General features: G+C 34.5%; 4 protein-coding genes across 4 annotated transcripts; 1 reads left to right on the top strand and 3 right to left on the bottom strand.

Moving 5' to 3' along the window:
• Positions 1-19: 19 nt before the first annotated feature.
• Positions 20-7,320, top strand: LOC109809001 (mitotic checkpoint protein PRCC-carboxy-term protein). The gene is made up of 2 exons (XM_020372209.3): positions 20-1,016; positions 6,885-7,320. The coding sequence occupies exons 1-2, from the start codon at positions 75-77 to the stop codon at positions 7,041-7,043; spliced, it is 1,101 nt and encodes a 366-aa protein (XP_020227798.2). The 5' UTR covers positions 20-74; the 3' UTR covers positions 7,044-7,320.
• Positions 2,332-4,874, bottom strand: LOC145957679 (uncharacterized). Its single transcript, XM_083074098.1, has 3 exons — positions 3,254-4,874; positions 3,036-3,154; positions 2,332-2,945 (listed from the first exon to the last, which is right to left on the bottom strand). Exons 1-3 carry the CDS (start codon positions 4,872-4,874, stop codon positions 2,406-2,408), a joined length of 2,280 nt encoding a protein of 759 aa, XP_082930224.1. The 3' UTR covers positions 2,332-2,405.
• Positions 7,321-10,452: 3,132 nt separating the features above from the next.
• Positions 10,453-12,140, bottom strand: LOC109809139 (Tautomerase/MIF superfamily protein). The gene is made up of 3 exons (XM_020372373.3): positions 11,906-12,140; positions 11,427-11,627; positions 10,453-10,653 (listed from the first exon to the last, which is right to left on the bottom strand). Exons 1-3 carry the CDS (start codon positions 12,014-12,016, stop codon positions 10,618-10,620), a joined length of 348 nt encoding a protein of 115 aa, XP_020227962.2. The 5' UTR covers positions 12,017-12,140; the 3' UTR covers positions 10,453-10,617.
• Positions 12,141-13,597: 1,457 nt separating this feature from the next.
• LOC109808226 (RNA-binding KH domain-containing protein PEPPER) lies at positions 13,598-18,372 on the bottom strand. Its single transcript, XM_020371125.3, has 6 exons — positions 17,960-18,372; positions 16,908-17,157; positions 16,072-16,220; positions 15,697-15,954; positions 15,261-15,452; positions 13,598-14,126 (listed from the first exon to the last, which is right to left on the bottom strand). Exons 1-6 carry the CDS (start codon positions 18,239-18,241, stop codon positions 13,944-13,946), a joined length of 1,314 nt encoding a protein of 437 aa, XP_020226714.1. The 5' UTR covers positions 18,242-18,372; the 3' UTR covers positions 13,598-13,943.
• Between the last annotated feature and the right edge of the window lie 3,034 nt (positions 18,373-21,406).

Here is a 21,406-nt window from a genome sequence, read left to right as displayed (position 1 = left end):
AAATAAAGGTGAAGAGTTAAGAAGTTAGGAATAGAGAGCGTTGGGTAGGGTTTGAGCATCATAGATTGGTGGCCATGGATTCTCTACTAGCAAACTACGCCTCTTCAGACGAAGAAGAAGACCAACAACCAAACCCACCCAAAACGACATGGTTTTCCTCTCTTCCTCCGCCCAAATCCTCGCTCTTTCAATCTCTTCCTCCGCCCAAATCATCCCTCTTTCAATCTCTTCCTCCACCCAACCAACCTTCCACCCAAACCGCTTCTCCTAACCCTAACTCTAAACCTAAACCCCAAATCGAAGAACCGCAACCCAAACGCGTCGTGCAATTCAGGCCTCCAATCATCCCTCTCCCAAACCCTACCCAACTCGACGACGACGACGACGACGACGAAGACGAAGAAGAACGAAATAGAAGAAGGAAAAAGTTAGAGTCCTCCACGCAAACCTCATCTGTGAAATCGTTTCTTGCCAGCATTCCGGCGCCGAGGAACACCGCCACTCTCGGTGTTCAAGCAAGTTCCGGCGCAGGCCGAAGATCCATCATCGAAACCGAATCACCGGCACCGGCGTCGGATTCCGGTGGTGGTTCGAGCAATATTCCCAATGTTCCCGTGGATCAAAGTGCAGGGGATTATGAAAATTACCAATATGCCACTGACCAATATGGTGGTTATTATGGCAATTATGATGCCGGTGCCGAACCGGTGAGTTCGGGTACCGAGCCAGAGGCTGGGGTTGCTGCTTATGGAACTAGCCAGTATGGGAATTATGGTGATGCCTATGGTGGCTATGGGGATTATGCACAGTATGGGAATAATTGGGGTGACGTGTCGGAGGTGCCAGTGCCGGAACCGTCGGGGGTTGGTGACAGTGTGGTGAGGATTCCTGGGAAGAGAGGGAGGCATGAGGTTCCCACGGAAGTGATTGAGGTGAAGCAAGAAGAGTTGATTAAGAATCGGCCAAGAGAGGATCAGGTCAAGCTTACTGGGATTGCTTTTGGACCCTCTTATCAGGTATTCTCTTTCTGAGTCAATTTGTGTTTTTACAAGTTGAACTAGGAGTGTAGGCATTCAGTTTTGTTGTTAGTTATTCTAGGCCCTTTTAATGTAATTCTTGTGTTGTGTGGCTTTTGGCTGTGTTGGAAATTGTTGAATAAAAATGGTGTTCAAATGATTTGTTAGCTGATTCAGCATGCTCTTTGTGAAAATATATTCAAAAAGTGTAGGAGATTGATAGAAAGCCAATAGAGGGGGCTAGTCTTTTTCTTACCAAGTGGGGATTGTTTGAAGAAAAATTGAGACATGCCTTGTATTAAGAAATTCATGGCTAGTAGAGTTCAGTATAGGCCGGGCTATTTGTTGATGATTTTGATGCTTCTTGGTTTTTCTGGAAGAAGCTGAATGTCAAATACAACATTTTGGCTTAGTTCAAGGGTTTCGGTGATTGAAAGAAGGGTAGTCCTTACTCCTTAGAAATTTTTGTATGTTGAAGGATAATTTTGTTGCATTAAGCTGGAAGAAACACAATACTATGACATCTAAGAAGTTGTGGATAATATATTGAGAAGCCAACACGTGGTGGCTGGCAAGGCAGACTAATGAGGCAAATGACTAAAAGGAATTGAGTATTAATTATTCTGCAGAAGATCTAACAACATACATTTGACTATAAATTATTCTAAAGCATTAGGAAATTAGATATATTTGATCATTAGCCTCTGTCCGAGAATTTCTATATAAAAATGCATAATTAAATTTGGAGATGGAGTTTCCTCTTGGCTTGTATTATTTTGAAAATTAATGATAAGGGTACGGGGTACAGTTCTTAGAATAATTTATTGGCCTATTCTGATTTTGATCCTTTGGTCTGAAATCACTACTCGTTACAGTTGCATACATGAGGGTTTATATGTTTTGATATTGTCAAACATCATTTGTGTTAGGTGATTATAAAGTTATTTATTGAACATCTTATAAGATGAAGTATGTGAGTGACTTAGGTGATATTCATTCCTCCTACATAATTAGAATGGTCTTTCAAGCCCTTTTGATGGAATGAGATTGCTAAATGCTTGGACATGTTGAAATGGGTCATTGAGACATTGCCTTCATTTCAAGGTTATCAATAAGGTTATACGGCGGATGGCGGCAACGACCTTTAAGTGCCATATTGCCATGGCGGATGCCATGGCGGTCTATGGCGGACAAAAAAAAAAGAAATATATATATATATATATATATATATATATATATATATAATATGATGCAAAAGCAGAAAAATAACAAACACAGCCACATTAAGAAACATAAACATAAACAAAAACAGCCATCAAAACAAAGCAACAATGTTAAAAAATAGCAAAACACAATTGTCATTCCTAAAACTATTTTGTTTAATCCCCTTCACTCTTCATCCTCATCAATGTCTGCATAATTAATTTCTACATGATGATGTTTTTCATTCAAAAATCCTTCAGCTTCTTCTCCATCTGAATGTATGAGATTAGCATTTGGTTCCTCCTCCTCACTGCTAGAGCTAGAATCCTCTGATGTCTCAACTTCTTCAACCCTTTTCCCCTTATTCTTTGAAGCTAATCCTTTGGCTCTTTTAGAAGGATTAGTAGATGTTCCTACTTGCTCCTCCCCACTTGCTCCTCTCCTTTTGTGACGCCTAGTGTATTGTCTAGGCTCATCAAGTCCTGAAGCTTGATAAACTTGTCTCCAAGTAAGGTCATCATCTCCTTCATGAACCCTCTCATCTTCACCTTCTTCCTCATCCATCTCTCCAATTAGCCACTCATTGCAATCATCAATCCCATTGAGACTAATGGGATCGATTTCATCCTTAAGGTTATACCTTTGATGGAGTGCTTGATTATACTTGACAAATACCAAGTCATGTAGTCTTTTATGCTCGAGTCTATTCCTTCTCTTGGTATGAACCTAAAACAATTAAATAAATACTTATTACTTAAGGAATAATAAGCAAAACATTGATTATTAATTTTAAATTGGAATTAAGAAATTAATTACTTGCTCAAAGACGCTCCAATTACGTTCACAACCCGAAGCACTACATGTCAAGCTAAGGATCCTTATTGCAAGTTGTTGCAAATATGGAGTATCTGAACCATACATCCGCCACCATTGAGCTACAAATGCAAACAAAATATGTTAACACAAACACTTGAGCAAATGACTTTATGACTTAGAGAATAATAGTTCAAAAGTTGCAATGTTTTGTCTCTTACCCGGTGCAACTTCACCCCTCATTGCTATGGCAGTTGTGCACCCAAACATACCACTCGCAGCTTTATAGTGAGCCAACTCCTTATGAACAGTCTTTTCCATCTCCAAATCTCCCAACAATTTATTGATACAATCATACAAACCCCTAATAATCTCACCATTAAACTCCATCTGTGGGTTGGCATAAAAGAACTCTGGGTTCAAAAAGTGACCAGCAGCATGTAAAGGGCGATGAAGCTGAATATCCCATCTTTTATCAATGATTTCAAACACATCCTTGTATTTGCTTTCATCTTTAAAAGATTTCATAATGGTTTCCTTTGCCTTGTCCATTGCCTCATATATGTAGCCCATGGCTGGTTTTTTCTCACTATCCACCAGCCTAAGCACTTTTACAAGAGGAGCCATCACTTTCAGAATGAAAACTACATTCTTCCAGAAACTAGGCATCAAGACAGTTTTTGTGGCTTCCTTTCCCTTGGCCTCCTTTGCTAGCTTGTTTTGATTCCACTCTTCTGACACAAACATCTTTCGGAGATTAGTTTTCTCTTGATGAATCCTCTCCAAGGAAAGATAAGATGTGGCAAATCGAGTGATTGCATGCCTGACTAATTCCCTCCCCCCAGTAAAGAACCTCAACATGCTCAAAGTGCTTGAATGGCTATAAATGAAGCCAACAAGAGAGATAGCTCGCTGAATGGTCTTCTTTATATGGGGCAGCTTGCCAATGTCCTCTAACATCAAATCTATACAATGTGCAACACAAGGAGTCCAATAAATTTTTTTTCTTTTCTCCTCTAGCAACCTACCAGCAAGAACATAATTACTTCCGTTGTCCGTTATAACTTGGACAACCTTTTCCTCTCCAATCTCCTCCACAATAGAATCCAGCAACTCAAATATCTTTTCACCGGTCTTTACATAATCAGATGCATCAACTGACTTTAAAAACATTGTCCCAGAAGAGGAGTTCACCAAAAAGTTGATTATGCTTCTTTGTTTCCTATCGGTCCAAGCATCTGACATTAAAGAACACCCAAAACTTGCCCATTGATCCTTTAATGGCTTCATTAATTCATTAGTGAACTCCACTTCTTTTTGAAGGAGTGGTACTCTAATGTCATGATAAGAAGGAGCTTTCAAATGCTTCCCAAAATGCCCAATTTCACGAATCATATCTTGAAAACTTTCCAACTTTATCAAGTTGAAAGATATGCCAGCTTGGTACCAAAAGCGTGCTATATATTGGTAAACCCTTTCTACAGCTTTTTTATCACAAAGCTCTCTTATGCCTGCTTGCACCACCTTGTCTTTCCTATTTTTTGCAGCTGTAGATTGAGGTTGAGTGTAAAGGTCCATAGGTCCTTTCCTAGTATCCTTCAATCTAAAATCACCAATTGGAGGTAATCGAGAATCAGAACCTCCAAATTCCATAAATCCTTCTTCACATTGTACCTCAATCTCTTGCATTGTCTTCTTGAATGCTTCATTTTGCCTCTGCTTCTTACCATCCATAGCTGGCCTTATCTCAACTTTGACAGCTTCAGGAGCCATCAAACAAGCTGTAACATTGCCCGCCTTTCCAACCAAACGATGTTTCACCCTTGTGATACCTCCTTTCATGACCTTCTGGCAATAATTACATGTCAACTCATTTGTATCATTCTCTCTGACCGGTGTACAATGCTTCCAAGCAACGTCACTCCTCTTAGAATTAATGGAACTAGAAGATGACATTGTCGGTGGCTGGGAGTTTGAATCTGTCTCCCCTGACATTGTCGAATTGTCGGATGCGGTGGCAGTTGTGATGGCAAAACTCAAAGGAGGAGGAAGAAAATCTTTTCGGAGGTCACGGTGGTGCTGTTGGAGGTCACGGTGCTGTGCAGAGGTGACGGCGGAGGTGGTGGTGGCTCGCGGGGAGGCTAGGGTGGCGTGCAGAGGTGACGGCGGAGGTGGTGGTGCCTCGCGGGAAGGCTAGGGTGGCGTGCGTCGGAGGCTGCGACGGTGGCAGCTGCGAGAAGAGACTTCTTAGTTCTTACGTGATGGTCGCGGCTGCGTCGGAGGCTGCGGTGGCGGTTGCGTCGTCGGCGTCGGTGGCGGCTGCGTCGTCGGCGACGGTGGCAGATGCGGCATCGGAGTCGGAGCAGTTGCGCGGGGTGGGGGGGGAGGTCTGCACGAAAGGGATTTAGGGTTTCTAATACCCTATTTCAGCTGTAAAGTGCCCAACCCGGAAAACAAACCCGGGTCCAAACCCAAAAAAAAAAAAAAAAGACCCAAAACGAAAAACAAAAAAAAAATGGCCCAATAACAGCGCCATGTCTGCCATCTCCGCCACGGACCGCCACGCCAAACCCGCCGTAACGGCCGCCATGTCCAGAATGGCGGAACCCCGCCATTTTAGCCCCAAACCGCCATAACGGATTGCGGACGCCGCCGCCACGCCGTTATGGCCCCGTTATGGCGCCGCCATATCCACCATTTGATAACACTGCTTCATTTGTTTGTTAGTCTACTCAGATATCAAGAAACTGAAACTTGAACTATGCATGGGTGATTGTTCTTTGCCTTGTATTCACTTAGGGTAAAGAGACTAGATTACATGGTAATGTTGATCATTGATAAAGTATGTCAAATCATTAAGATTCCCATTACTTAACAATGATGTATTATTAGATGTCATGCCACTCTATTTGTGATGTTAAAATGGGACTTCAATATTTTTGCCATCTTACTAAAAACTTGCATGGTCATACACTTGGAATGGATCAACATTGTACTGTAAATGCATAAGATGAACTTAGTTGGTAGTTTGAGTAAATTAAGACCAATGATATAGTATGTCATATAGTTAGATTAAATGAGGCAACCCAATTTTGGTATGTACATAAGCTTGGCTTACTTCATATAATGGCATTGCATTAGCTGCAATCCACCATTCACTTTAGTTATATTGCTATTTGCTTATAATAATATTTGGCTTACTTCATATAATGGCATTGCATTAGCTGCAATCCACCATTCACTTTAGTTATATTGCTATTTGCTTATAATAATATGTAAATAAATCTCATCTTCCTTTATAGAAAAACAAAAAAAAGATGTAGAAAAGCTGACGATGAATTTTTCTCCTCCTTCCCCATAAAAGGGACATGTAAATATTGAAGTGTGCAAATAACATGGTTTGCAGTAATCATCGGAATTTGACTGTTTACACACATTTGTACATTATGTTGTGTTGTATTATTTTTGGATGCTTGTGTAAGAAAGGATACCTTTCAAGTAGGTGTGAGCTTGACTCTTTTTCTTACGTTCAGTCAAAGGAATTGTGACATAATCTTGTTGGAATGTTTCTATACTGAATTGTTAGAGCTTCATTTTCTACTGAAACTAACATATCATTTAGATCCTATGTTATTATAACCATTATATTGTGCTTTTTCCTCTTATTATTGATAAAAAAAATTGAAAAAAATACACATTTTCTTCTTGTGTTATTATATTTAAAATTTGAATAGATTGCTCAACTTGTTATCATCTATTATACAATATTTGTACTATTGTACTTTTTTCTACTCCCTAAAAGGGACGTTCCTATCATTTATTTTGCATTTATTATTATTTTTTCTCTTGTAGCCTGTTTCGACAAAGGGGAAACCTTCAAAGCTGCACAAAAGGAAACATCAAATTGGTTCATTGTACTTTGATATGAAACAAAATGAAATGAAACTCGCTGAGCGGCGTTCAAAGGGCATGCTTACCAAAGCTGAAACACAAGCGAAGTATGGATGGTGATTTGGGACGATGATCTTGGAAGTATTCCCATCGAAAGGTGGATGGCAAAGCGGAAGTCTTCATATTTAGCTGCAGTCCTTGTGTTTGTCAAAAGATGTGTACATTTGATCCGTACTCCAGTGCAAATTATGTATTGCTATCCTTTTAGTCATTAGACAGTTTAATATTTTACACTACAATTTTTTTCCTTTTTTATGATGAAAAAAACATATTTCTTTCTCTTATTAACTGGCTTTTGAGGTCAGGTTTTAAAATACAAAATGTCACTTATTCTTTATCTTTGTACTTTGGTGAGCATAAAAATATCAGATGCATATCGTCCAGTTGGTTGATAAGCGTGCTTGAGTTCAATTTTTATAGATAAAAAGAGATCTAATATATTTAATAAATTACAAGTTGATCAAATGTCATGAAAACTGACGAATTTAGTATTTGAACTGATTTTTTTTTTTTTGAAACATCTCTTTAGAAGTAGAAATGTCTTCAATTAACTTTAATAAATGTTTGAAACTTTTATTCATTTAAAAATATATATATTTTAAAATCCACGTTTGATTTGTCTCTTAAATGCGAAGTCCAACTAGGCAAAACGCTATCTTAATACTAAAACAGTCCTTTTTTTATAACCATTTCCGTATTGAACTTGTTTGATCATCTATTCATGTGTTCGTAAAAGGAATCAAAAGGTATTTTTGAGGAGCACTAGCATAACATTACTATGACTATGATGCGGTTTGTTGTGGAGAAGTAGATGTTGGGATGTATTAGATGACATGGTCAATTATTCTAAAGAATCCAAGAGTGTTTTTGTTGTAGAAATTAAAACGTTTCATGGATTTAATGTAAGGTTTTTATATTTGTTATAAGCTTTTAAAAATATTCAGTTATTATTTATTCCCAGAAATGTAATATTGCAATGTTTTGCTTGATTTTTATTTCCATAATGAAATATGGAAATCTTATATTTTAATGGACATTTGAGATGTTACTTATTCAACTATTAACTCTCATTTGTATTATTACTTTACTTTTTATCATTTGAATTTTGAAAAAATATTTCTAAGAATATTAAAATCTTCGTAAACGCATTACTTGTAATTAATATTGCTAGTTATAATATTTTTAAAAAATGTCATATCCAAACATATATTAACATATCTTAAAACAAATGCCTTGTAAAAAAAAATCTTAAAACAAATGCCACCAAGTATTAAAGGGTAATTATCATTTTTCCCCTAAACTATCTATTTGTTAGATCGAAAGTAAATGCCAAGCTATTTTTTTTTTTTTGGTTACAAGAGATAAGCATACAAAAAAGAAAAAGAAAAAGAAATAAAATAAAATTCTAGACTCTGGAAAACTGGACTTCCATAACATCAGCACACAGAATCTCATGAAGCCAAGATGGAGGTTCATAAAACACCTCCAATTCATCATCTGACAGCAAACCCTTTTTAGCTAAAGCATCAACCCCTTTCATTTCCTTCCCTTAGAATATGTAGAGTAGAACATTTCCAATCTATTTGCAACAAAAGATGAATAACAGCCAGCTCATTACTATAATGATGCCAAGGCTTCCACATTTGATTAACCAAATCAATTGTATTCTTTGAATCAGAATAACAGATGATTTTTCAGTAACACAATTCCTAGCATAATTGAACCCCCTTCAAAAGAGCAAAAAATTCTGCATACAAAATAGTAGATTTTCCTGCCATACCAAAATAACCAAATAGAAACCTTCCATCCAGCTCTATGACTGCAAACACGATATAGCAGGAGGGCTTGCATCACAATGATACATACACAGCCAAGATATATTGCAAAAGAGCATGAGACTTTTGCACCACCAGAAAAGGCTCCACATAAATATTATCAAATAGAAAAGCATTTCTAGCAAACCAAACCTGCCACAACATTACTAGAATTAAAATTAAAAAAAAAACAAAAAAAAAACATGCGTATGAATACAATTCCGAATCCATGCAAGAATGGAGCCACCAGACGAAGCATTTGATTTGATGACATCCCTCAACACCAGCAAGAGACCAAGTAACAAGACAGTGATGGAGTGTTTCACAATGGTTAATATGCTTATGACAGGCTTATTAAGAAGACTCAACAGCTTGGTATTCACTCTCTGAATAAGACCATTAAAATCCGAACGTGACACTCTTCTTTGAATCATCCTGAAACCCAAGTATCTCTGAAAATGACTAGTAAACCGAATAGTTGTGCGCACAATAGCCTTCTTTTTCCTATTCATCACACCTGAAGAAGCGAAAGCTCTACATTTATCCAAACTAATTTTCATTCCTGAAATATAACAAAAATTAGCTAAAATCGTGGCAATCAACTGAGCCTGAGAAACCTCCGCTTTAGCAAACAAGAAACATCGTCTGCGAGACAACTTAGTCCTTTAGAAGTGATCTGTAGTGGCTTCCACCTACCCTCTTGCACGTCATCCTGAATTTTCCCATACATAACACAAACAAAGGGGATCTCCCCCATTCCATAAAATAGAGATACTAGTAGAGAATATACCATGCATGATAAGGAAAACAATATTTTCAGGAAAATCATATAACCGTAAAGTTTGCTTGAGAAAATCCCAGTCAACCCTCGGTAATGAATGACTTCTTGAAGAACAATACCATTATCTTTGGTAGCTCTACTCGGGATAAAACTACTCTGCCAAAGACTAATTAAATCATTGAGAAATGGTCTCAATCTATAAACATTTCAGCGACACGTTCATCAAACAGACCTGTTGCGAACGCTTGAGCCACAAAGTACCACACATCATCCCCCTCAAAACATTTTAAAAAACATTGGTTGGAAGCCATCCAGATATGATTTATGTTAAACGACATGATTTCTTTCTTTTTCTTTATCGGCTTGAGAAAGAGATAAATCTTAATTGGGATAAAAATTCTTTGCACGCAAAATATTAAAAGGGTGAGAAAAGAGAAGAGAAGAAAAAGGTGTTTGATGATTATTTGATTTACATGGATTGCTTTACATGTGTTAACATGATTTATTTTAGAGAAATACTAGGAATGTCTTTCAATTTTTTTACCACCATTATTTAGTGAGTTCTATGTGTATCCCACTAAATTATGTGAGTCCTCTCTATTAGTATGACTATTGAACTAATATGATATTATACTAGCGTAATAAGTGTTTAAAAGAAAATGTTAAAAGAGCATGTTAATAGCATTTTTCTCCATCTTAATATGCTTAGAGTTCGTAACATTTCCAACAAGCTTGTTAAATGCAGTAAAGCTACACTTATTATGTGTGCTACAGTCACCTCCATTTCAGTTCAAAATCCAATCACCCCTATATGGTTTATACAGTTGATTAAGATTCAAATCCAACATGAAGAGCAATAACTTGAAGGCGTGAATTTGAAAAGGAACAGAGGAGAACGCATTTTGCCATTTTGATTAAATTGTATTCACTCATAAATGATATAATCATGCATACAAATTATATAATCTACAGGATGTTGAATTATCCAGATTTGTTCCTAGTGAAACTCCACATGTCTATGTCTAGAAAGAGAGTTTGATCAGAAGGTTGAGCCATTGAATCCAAAGAATGAGCGCTGCACCAAAAAACGAATAAAATGAGATATAGAAATTAATGAACATAAAAGTTGTGACCATGACATTCATTGTATGGAAAAGAAGCTGTTTGATTAGATATTGTTTACACACCCACCATGATAATGTTCATAAATATGCTTCAGAAAATTAAAAAAAATAAATCAAGATATAGATTAGTTCTTTATAGAAAGGAACAGTACAGGAAGTATAGGAGCATATTACGAGATTTTTCTCTTTCGTAGCAAATATTTTCTGTTCAGCCAAAGTGTGCCTAAACTACATCAGAAATCAATATTAACTAAATAACTTGTGTTAGAACTTGTTTGATAAATTTTTCTGAAAGCACTTCTAAGAGAGAAAATTAAAAAAAAAAAAAAAAAAAGATTTTCTATAAGTTAAAATTAACTTATGTTTAAGTTAAAAACAAGATTTTGAAAAAACAAATAAGAGAGTTTCTACCGATATCTTATGAATAAACTAATTAGCAACTAATTCACGGAAAAATAGTCCTAATTCAATACATTTTTTAGCCTCCTCCAACAAACACTCCTAAAAGTCATAATTGAATTGCACCGATACATAGCACACCTCCAAGTTCAAAGAACCAAAGCTGTTTCAACATATTGTACAAGAGAATTAAAGAATGTAGAATGAATGAAATCGCTTCACCTCACATAAAAATCCTTCCAAAAACTAGACAATATCAAAAGATGGTAACCGACATGAACACTCGATATCACACAAGCCATCACAGAACAGAGCAGCAATTTACCTGAACATCATAAAACTTGATATAGAAACGGGAACTGTCAATATATAGCTTAGTTTGAAGAATTTCTGCAATAGTAGAACTCAGTTTTCCATTAACACTCGGACCAAGACCCCCAATTGAGATCAATTCTCCATAAGCAGCTGGCTCTTCAGTTCCAGCAAATGCAATAGGCACTCCCCCATTCAACAAAATCATCACATACTGAAATATAAACCCCCAGAAATGAAAAACATAAATCTATGTCAAATTATGCTAAAAAATAAAGCAGCAGAACATTATTCAACAGTTGCCCATAAAATTACTGATAACCCAAGCAACAAAAAGTGTTAACAGACAGAACTAGTTGAGTGTTGAAGGGAAGTAGTAGCTTTGATGACAAGGATTAGATAAAGTTTTGATATTTTTTATAGAGTAATTTGATCAAACAATAGGTGAACAATGTTGAAAGAGTAAGCAAAAGGGTAGAAGATGGAGTTAACTGATTCGGGTTTTCCGATGATTTTTGCAACGGCTTTGGTGGCATCTCTGAGAATGTCAGAAGCAACGACGGTGTCGACAGGAAGGTTTGTGAAGAGATTCAAAGTGGGCATTGTTGCTTTGCTATACACGACTGAGTGAGTGAGTGGCTTTGGGGTCAAGGCTTCAGGATAAGCTATCTCTCTCTCTCTCTCCCTCACAGTGGTATTAACGCTATTTCTTATGTTATTATGTCCGCTATTCATAAATGTGAGTTTAATAGTCAGTCTCTACCGATTAAAAACTACTTTTATATAACTGCTAATTCATTATACATAATTAAGGAGTTTAAATTATTTAATTGAGTTTAATACAGATGACAAAGTATATCGAAACTCTACTTAGCATATCTCAATTTTCGTTACTAAACTCATCTAAATGATTCTATGATACTCTCATTATTAATAAAAAATAAAATAAAACATTCGTGGTATTTTCTATAAAGGTGCATGCTAGGATAAAAGAGTGAGGTATATCTATCTCACACCGAGAAACACAATTTTTACGGTTAGAATTTTTAATTTTTAAATCAATTGCTGAGAATTATCATGGTATGAGTTGAAAACATTCCAAGTAGAATGAGGTTAGCGCTCTTAGCTGATTTTTTTTTATTTTTTTAAACATAATTGAATCCATCATGCCTAGAAGAAACAAACATGCACAATTTTAAACTAACTACATCTAAATAATTTGTCTCACATCATTCGATACTACTTTTTTAGTATCCTTAAAAAAAAATTGGCTTATGATAATGCAACTTGCGTTAGTAATAATTACAAGTTCTTATCTAGGCCCTTTTTTTTTTAATGCATTTATATAAGAAAATATAATAACAACTTCGATTAAAAAGTACAATTAACACACTGGATACTGTGAGTTTCGTACTTTATTTAATTATATTTACATTAAATTTTAACACATGGTGTTTTAGGTTATATATTTATATTAAATTTAATTAACAGTAAATAATATGTTAACGTTATTTTTAAAAATAACTATTACTTCAAGGATGTATTCAACAATTTTTAAAAAATACAAAATATTTTTATTTTCCAAGAAAACATAGCTTCATTTCACTATATTATTTAGTTTTATATTTAATTATCCTACTTAAATGAAAATAAAGTGACAAAAAAATTAAAATAAGCCAGTTTTAAGGTTATAATTTATTTAAACAAGAGAAAATAATAAACTAGTTTTTTTTTTGTATATGTACTTCATAGTGTGTTTAATCAATTATAATCGGATAAACTTGTCTAGCTATGTTTTCTAAAATATAGTTTTAAGATATCGAATTCATTTGGATAAAAAAAATTATTTTTCACATAATAAATCAAGTTTTTTTGGGGGGAGTATGGATCTTTCCCAATGCAAACAACCTTTTTTTTCAAGACTAGCTGAAATAAAGTTTTCAAACATGCTAGTAATACAAGTTTTTATAATGATGATTAATCTTTTCAAAATAGGATTTAAATACATATATATATATATATAGTATTTATATATTTTTTAAAAACACTTTTAAAAGTAAACAATTTAAAGACTTAACAAAAGCTTAACCGGCCTTACCTTTAGAGCGCCCTGCAATTGGACAGTAACACCTACAGCTAAAATGTATAGCTAGTTCAATGACATCCACAATTTAGGCAATAATATGACAAGTTAAGAATAGTTAGCATTGTAAATATAAAATAAAATAAATAGAAAATATAGTTTAATGCTCCTATAGATACCACGATTAAGCTATAAATCAATGCGCATATACACTACAAAACTAAACACCCTGAAAATGGTTAATATTTCATTACAATTTGAATGGCACTACTCATCTCTTGGTCACATCGAAGATTACCCAATTACATGATGATAACACATAATGATGAAAGAAAACGTGATTTTGGTGGCTTCATAATACATTCCAGCATTGACTCTCCAATCAGATCAGACCCAATTAGAAGAATTTGGCTCAAAATGAAGTCATTGTAACCTAGAGACACCAATTCAAAGTCTGAAAGTACTATAGCCTCCCAGACCAGAAGATCCATACCCGCTGTAAGGTTGCGAAGGCAGGGAAGATGAGGAATACGATGAACTTCCCAATTGAGTGTAAGAAGATCTCAATCCTGTATCTAACCTGCTGCTGTAATTACTAGCGACAGGTTCCTTGTGATTGCTTACAACTTCCTGCAACACAAAACAGATTTCAATCAGTAAAAGCATAAGAAATAATCTATCTTCTTAGCATGAATCAACATTGATGGTAAGTATCCAATCACATCAGGACGAGAAATGAATCATGGTTGTATGAAAATATAACTACTGAACACTGATGGTTAGTAATCAGTATCAAAATAGAATGAATGAGTGAAACATGAACGGAAGACGGAAAAAGAATCATGGTTGTAATCACGCAGAAGAAGTGGGAACCAAGATATAATAACTATGAGGTGATTGATAGACATGAAATCAAACATAACTTTTAGCTCCTACAAAAGTTAAATGTAATACATAGAAATTGATAAATCTACATATTTGATTTGATAATACATACAAATGAATTTAGCAAAAATCCAAAAAGATGAAATTCTCACATCTTATGTTATAGAACTTTTCTGATGAATTACTCTATTTCCCACATGAATAAACCTTTGAAAAGTTAGCCCAAACCCATCAGCCAGTGAGGATTGGTTTTTTCAGGTCTACTAGTAAGGGAAACCCCAACTAATATACATCCAATTGCAATGGTCATATGTACCAAAAAGAAAATCGAATAATGTCACATGTTTTGACTTAAGATTATGGCCACTTAATAATGTTCTAAATTAATTTGTAGATGTGTTTATGAAAATTGAATACTAACATTTTTTTCCAACTTCCACCCCTACCAACCAACATATAACAAATAAGAATGTCAAGACTAAGTAAATCATCTTCATTACTTTCATTTCCTAGTTTTCCTATAATATAAAATCGATTGATCGATTTTCTCCCTTTTCTCATATAACTCTTTTTACTACTTACCTTTAAATTTTCCTACTGCGAGATCAAATTGCAACTAAAATATATATTTTAGCCAACATAAGGCTCATTACATGAATATGAGGATATCAAATAAAAGCATTCAAAAAAGTGAATACTTAATACTGATAAAAATGAGTAACTATGCAAGGAATATGTTAAGAGAAAACCTCAGTATACATTAACACTTGCTTAAAAGTCAAGTACCTTTCCAAGCATATACACATGCCTATGCATATATCACTCGAACAAAAATAACAGAACCAGGAAACTTTCTTTTCTTAGGCCCAAGTATCATACCTGAATCAACTGTTGTGCCATTTGAACCTGAGATGAGGTTCCTTTAATTTCCACAATGATTTCATCTGGCACACGGCTCTCCTGCACAGTCAATATGGCCCCACTAGTTCGGCGAATGTAATCAATATTAGCCCCTTGTATACCAATGATGTCCTCTGCATAGGACAGTGGTATTTGCATTGTTTGTATTACCTAATAATCGGAAACAGTAAAGGAAAATGGAAATTACAACCATTATCAACAACAAAAATAATAAAAGCAAAGAATAATGAGATAAGAGTGAACAGGATATAAGTGGAAAACTGTATGCATTCAGTTCACAGTACTAAAAGCCCCTACATAAAGAATTAGTACATAGAATATAGATATTCACTAGCTTCCAAGTTTTCATCTCAAATAGAATATAGATATAATATGGGTGATTAAAATTGCTAACCGTGGTAACAATAGGAGGAACATTGGGTCGACTTAGTGTCGAAGAACGAAGACCAGAAAGTGAAGTATCTTGCCCATATATTGACATTGTGGAGGGAGGGAGGAATGAATCCAATTGACTTTCACGGTCAGCAAAGAGAGAATCCCTTTTTGTTGAAAGTGACATATCAGTTACAATGCTAGGTTGTGAAGCACTATGCAGCGACTGTTTGTCAACCCAGGTATCTGCCTGGCGCTCTTGGGAGATTGTTGCATTGTACTTGAACAAAACAAAGAATCCACACATTTTAGTGACGAGATACATTAAAATCAGAAACATATACACTGGTATCGACTATTTAAGCCTGATTTAATAGTTGGAAAACATCAAACTTACAGTTTTCTCAAACAAAGGAAGAACACTATGATCAACCAAAAACTTCCTCAGGTGCCCAACTACTGCTTCCAGGGCCCTAAGGACCTTCAAGGCTTCTCCCTGCAGTTCCACAATCCTCTCGTCAGCAGCAGCATAAAAGGGAACCTCATCTGTCAAGAAAATGATGTGGCATCAGAATTACTTCCAACATTGAACAAAAAAAATACAATATGACGGGAAACAAAGGAAAAGGTCATTTTCATTAGGAGCATAAAACATAAAAAGGGAGACATCAACTTTAGGAAAAGACTCATGTAAAGTGAGGTTGCCTTTAAATTAATTAAATTATTAAGCAAGTAAGAATGTATTGATTCTTGAATTTTAGTAGTTTCAGATCATGATACAATTTAAATTAAATCAAAGGTGAATACATCATTACTTCTCATTTAATAGTCTTACCATTGAAATTAACAAGCTAATCTGGCTACAAAGACAAGTATTTGGTAACAACCACTTAGGCTCAAAAAGAGAGAAAAAAACAATCTGATAAACTAGCTACCAGCTACCATATAAAACCTGCCATAATAATAATTACAGGCATCTAACTTAAATAATACAAGAATGTTCAAAAACTTCCTCACAGCTGCAAGCAGCAAGGGGACACATCCACAAACAAGAGCCACAACAACTGAAAGGTAAAACACTGAAAAGACAAAAGGTACCCTAGTTTGGCACACTTTGTATGACATCAGAAAATATGAAGAAGAATAGGCAAAATAAAAGGCTGCTATTAAGACACACGAGAGAATATCATAGATGTATCATGCATTATTGTATAACAGGGACAGCAGACGCACCTCCAGACAGTACTCTAACAGAAGATCCGGTATTTTCCTGTATAGATTTAATTAATGAGCCCTGCTTTCCAATCAAATTGATGGCCTGAGTTGAGGCCACCAATAAACGGATGGAACAAAATGCAACCCCTGATGCTTTATTGTCACCATCAATTTCAGATAACCCTGAGACACGTTTAAAAACCCTTATTACAGCATCCATTGCTGGAGAAAGAGGTGCCTCTGGCTCTTCCTTCCCTGATATGAGTACCTAAAAACAAAATTCAAAATATATTCAGGATAAAACAAAACAACACAAATCAAATAAATGTCCTCATCTAAGCAAAAACGTTTGGGAAAAATACTGATATGGAAACAAGCCTCATCTGAACAGCATATAGACCAACTAAACTATAGATTTAACTTCCATTCACTTTGGGAATTACAAATCTACATTGAAGCTGCAAGCTATGCATTACAAAGAAAACTCAACTGCATTCTGTGCACGTGAAACAATTAACACCGACACCAACTGTGCAGACACAGTGTCCTCACTTATAATCGAATGAAAAAATTTGGAACCGAAGCAACACGCCACACAGAAGCATTTTTATTTGGGGGGGGAGGGGGGGGGGAGTGGGGTCTGACAGTGGATTACCAAATAGATAGCTGCGAGATTAACCTCCGGGTTGGAGTGATGGTAATGCCTTCCCCGGAGATTCAAACCCTAACACTGCAGGTAAAGCTAAAAATCCCACATATTAACCACCTCACAAACACTGTCTATAAAACACGAAACCTCGAATTACACTACAGGTAACAATACCCCAATCGAAAACGCGTCACTATATTAATGAAATTACGATAAAACTGTAAGTTGAAACAAAGGAAAGTAACGCGTTGAGCTGAAACCAAAACGCGAGCACAAGAAATGGAACTCGTAACCTCCAGGCAGTGAGAATAAAAATCCCTACTTCACAAGTAATATTCCACGTAAAAAAAAGGAACCTAACAAAACCTAGAAATAGAAAAATAGAAGAAGAAACCCTAGAAATGAAACAGGGAAGACTAACGATTCGATCGGTGGTGCCGACGGCGCCGTCGAGAACGCGAATGCGAGCTCTGGTTTCCTCGCAGGTCTTCTTGATGAGCTCCCCCTTGCGGCCGATGATGCTGCCGACTTTGAGCACGGGCACGATGAGGCGGAACACGCAGTGACCGGGCCATCCCGGCCACCGCTTCTCGGCGGCCTCGGGAGCGGGGTCGTCGGCGGTGGTGGAGGGAGGGTCTGCGGCGGGATTGTCGGATGAGAGGGGGTTGGCGGTGCCGTTTTGGATTGGGTCGAGGGTTGCCATAGGCGACGAAAGGTGAAGTTAGGGTTTATGCTTCCTTCTTTGTTGGCTTTCAGGTTTAATCTTTTTCTCCCCAACACAACACAACACAACACAACCTCTCTATTTCTCAACACTACTACTACAATTACAAACCTCCTCTTTCTCTATTCTCTCTAAATTCTAAAACCATGCCTCACGTGCTCCTCGCGTGAGAGGGGCGAGGGGCCCAACTAAGCCCAACACACCAAATTAAATAACCGTGACTAGTAAATATTATATTATTATTTATTTATTTGTCAAACCTGGTAAAAATTAAAAATCACAAAGGATATAAATGTTTAACGTAAACTCATTTCTTACCAATAATATATTTTTTTAAATATTCAAAATTTCTAACTGTTTAAAAATTACATGTGAGAAAATTAAAACATAAATAAAAAGTTGTGTGCCTTTTTGGTAGTTTATAAGGCTGCTATACTTTCCAGTAATGTTTCTCTAACCTTTTGCCTTTGTAGCAGAGAAATGTATCATAATCATAATTAAAAAATTGTTTAATTGTTCCTAGATATGTTTTTCTCTTTTTTTTTTTTTTTTTAGAACGCAACTATGAGTTTAAAACGTAGAACATCATGTTATATTTAGTTCTACACTGAACCTTTACTGCAGATATTAATAAAGATTTAATTACCTCAAAACTCAAAGCTAGTTACACCATTTTTGCGGACCCCCAATCCCAAAAAAAGGCCCAACTAGAAAAGCCTACATGAACACCATGCAGAGAGATTGGGAAACTACTGGCCTAGTAGAGCTTTGATACCAATACCATTAGCCTTACACACGTTTGAATGATGAGTTCTTTTTTCCCTTAATTTTTCTTCTGAAATTTAAATTCATTTTTTTATTAAAAAAATTCGCTTCCAAAATTAAATATTCAAAAGTCTTTTTTTTTTTTTCGTCCCTATCCAAAAATCTATTTGTTATAAATTTCAAAATTAAACTTCTAGAAAGCTGTTATAAGTTTTATAATTAAGATATGGAATAACATTTGTTAATAGGTAGCTAATTTATGTGGTATATTATATGAATAGCAAAAATTTATTAGTACATAAGTGATTCATTAATTGTATTTTTTAATCAAAGGTCAATATTTCGTTCTAACTTGATTATGAAGTCAAAATTAGAGGTATTATTTTCACTTCTAAAATGGGTTGATAAAATGAGAAAAGTTACACCTTTTAAGTTATTAGTGAGAGGTCCTTATATAAGTTCTTAAAATAAAAATCAAATCTTATTTATTTGTTCTACCATTGAGGTGCAGTGACATGATTTTCAGTGTAAAATCAGTCTTTCTATAAGAACTAAGTGTTGCAGCAATAAAACAAGAAAGTAGATTTATCGTGTTGTATAAAGTGAATTAAAAGTTCAAGTTAGATTTTTTTTATTATGATATTATAAAAATTCTTAAATCCTACTCAAAATTGAGGGTAGAAAAATATTAAGAACCTAAAATAATTTTTACTATCAAAGATGCTCTTAATTAATATATATATATATATACTGTCTAATAAAGCTAATCTTACCATTTTTTTAAATGTTTGCAACTCAAACACAACATACTTTATATGAGTTGGAAATTTTTTTATATATAATTAGAGTATGAATAATGAGGTAGGATATAAATATTTAGATGTTCATAGAATATGAAAATAAAACACTAAAATCATTAAAATTGTTACTTACATTAATATGAGTATAAAAATGTTAAGATTTTTTTTTTATGGAAAGTGCTCCAGTCTTTGTAATATAATAAATATAAGGTTGTCAAACCGTAGGAATTTGTAAGATTTTGGTAAACTCTCTTTTTTTTTAATAAAACTTGATTAGGATAAATTTATATGAGACAATATCATATTGCTACAAACTGAAATAATAACTCTAGTAACTAGAAAAACACATAAAATAAGGTTAGAATATAAATTTATCGAAATATACAGCTGAGATTAAATTTCACCAATTTCACCTTCATGTACTCCTATGATAATTATATATGATTTTCATTATCCAATATCCTTGAGTTCATTGAATTCCTTGATTTAGAAATTCTAAGGATTACAACTTAATAGTTGATTCCTCAAGTTAAAAAGTTAAAATCATTGCATTAAGTATGAGAACTTCTCCAACTAATAACTTCAAATTTATTCTTAATCTTTAATGGTGTGTTTGGATGAGAAATTTTACAAATTCAAGGAATTTTAAATTTTTGGTATTTAAATTACTTTGATTTCAATTTCAATCATTCTTAAAATATTTTGTTTGGATAAGTCAATTCAAATTTCTCAAATTTTAAATTGTTGGGTTGGATATGATAACTTGATTCCACCATGATAACATTGATTTTAAAAATATATTTATATGTTGATATTTTTAAATTAAATTTTATATAAAAAAATATTAGCTAATTTTTAAATATTTATAATAATTTTTAAAATTAATATTAGATAATATTTATTAATTTTAAAAATATTTTTGAATATTCAATAATTAAAAACTTGAAGAAATAAGAGATAAGATAAAATATATAAGTGAAATAAGAAAAAAAAATATGAGGAATTTCAAATTCTTACTTTTTTGGGAGAATTTGAAATTCTACTATTTAAAGGAATTTCGCAAATGCTTGAATTTCAAATTCCTTATAAATTCTCCATCCAAACAAGGTATTTCACCTCAAAGAATTTGAAATTCTTCAAATAAATGAATTACTCCATTTAAATTCCCCATCCAAACACACTATAAGGCTATTAGGTGCTATAATTTAAAATTAAGTTCAGAAAATATTTTCTAACTGAAATCTAAACAACAGATCAAAGATGAGTGATCAGATCATCCAAACATTAAGAATAGAATCAAACCCACTAATATTGACTAATAGAACCTTATATATATGAAAATCAAAAGGAATACATGAGAGGTTGATGGCTACATTTAATTTCAACAAACAGAAAAGATTAGCCTCTCATAGTGATGGGAACAAATCCAAGATATGTAACATCTCAGTTTTCAACATGATTATTACTATTATTATTATTATTGTCATTATTACTATGTGGTATTTGGTCATAATTTGGTGGTTATATTTTACTTCAATTATAGATAATTCACACTCCATTTATGCTTAGAAAGATATGT

The sequence above is a fragment of the Cajanus cajan genome, chromosome 5 (genome assembly GCF_000230855.2).
Source record: "Cajanus cajan strain Asha chromosome 5, NIPB_CcT2T_4, whole genome shotgun sequence".
Taxonomy (NCBI): domain Eukaryota; kingdom Viridiplantae; phylum Streptophyta; class Magnoliopsida; order Fabales; family Fabaceae; genus Cajanus; species Cajanus cajan.
This window is presented reverse-complemented; position numbering and strand designations above follow the sequence as displayed.

Excerpts from the sequence above, each read along its gene's own strand:
- LOC109809001 (XM_020372209.3), top strand. The coding sequence starts at position 75 with ATGGATTCTCTACTAGCAAACTACGCCTCTTCAGACGAAGAAGAAGAC. Across the intron at positions 1,017-6,884 it reads CTTTTGGACCCTCTTATCAG|CCTGTTTCGACAAAGGGGAA; the intron begins GTATTCTCTTTC and ends TTTCTCTTGTAG.
- LOC145957679 (XM_083074098.1), bottom strand. The coding sequence starts at position 4,874 with ATGAAAGGAGGTATCACAAGGGTGAAACATCGTTTGGTTGGAAAGGCG. Across the intron at positions 3,155-3,253 it reads GAGGGGTGAAGTTGCACCGG|CTCAATGGTGGCGGATGTAT; the intron begins GTAAGAGACAAA and ends TTGCATTTGTAG. Across the intron at positions 2,946-3,035 it reads ATTGGAGCGTCTTTGAGCAA|GTTCATACCAAGAGAAGGAA; the intron begins GTAATTAATTTC and ends TAATTGTTTTAG.
- LOC109809139 (XM_020372373.3), bottom strand. The coding sequence starts at position 12,016 with ATGCCCACTTTGAATCTCTTCACAAACCTTCCTGTCGACACCGTCGTT. Across the intron at positions 11,628-11,905 it reads TCATCGGAAAACCCGAATCA|TATGTGATGATTTTGTTGAA; the intron begins GTTAACTCCATC and ends TTTATATTTCAG. Across the intron at positions 10,654-11,426 it reads TCAAGTTTTATGATGTTCAG|CGCTCATTCTTTGGATTCAA; the intron begins GTAAATTGCTGC and ends TTTTTGGTGCAG.
- LOC109808226 (XM_020371125.3), bottom strand. The coding sequence starts at position 18,241 with ATGGCAACCCTCGACCCAATCCAAAACGGCACCGCCAACCCCCTCTCA. Across the intron at positions 15,955-16,071 it reads TTCCTTTGTTTGAGAAAACT|TACAATGCAACAATCTCCCA; the intron begins GTAAGTTTGATG and ends GTTTTGTTCAAG. Across the intron at positions 15,453-15,696 it reads TTCCTCCTATTGTTACCACG|GTAATACAAACAATGCAAAT; the intron begins GTTAGCAATTTT and ends TCCGATTATTAG.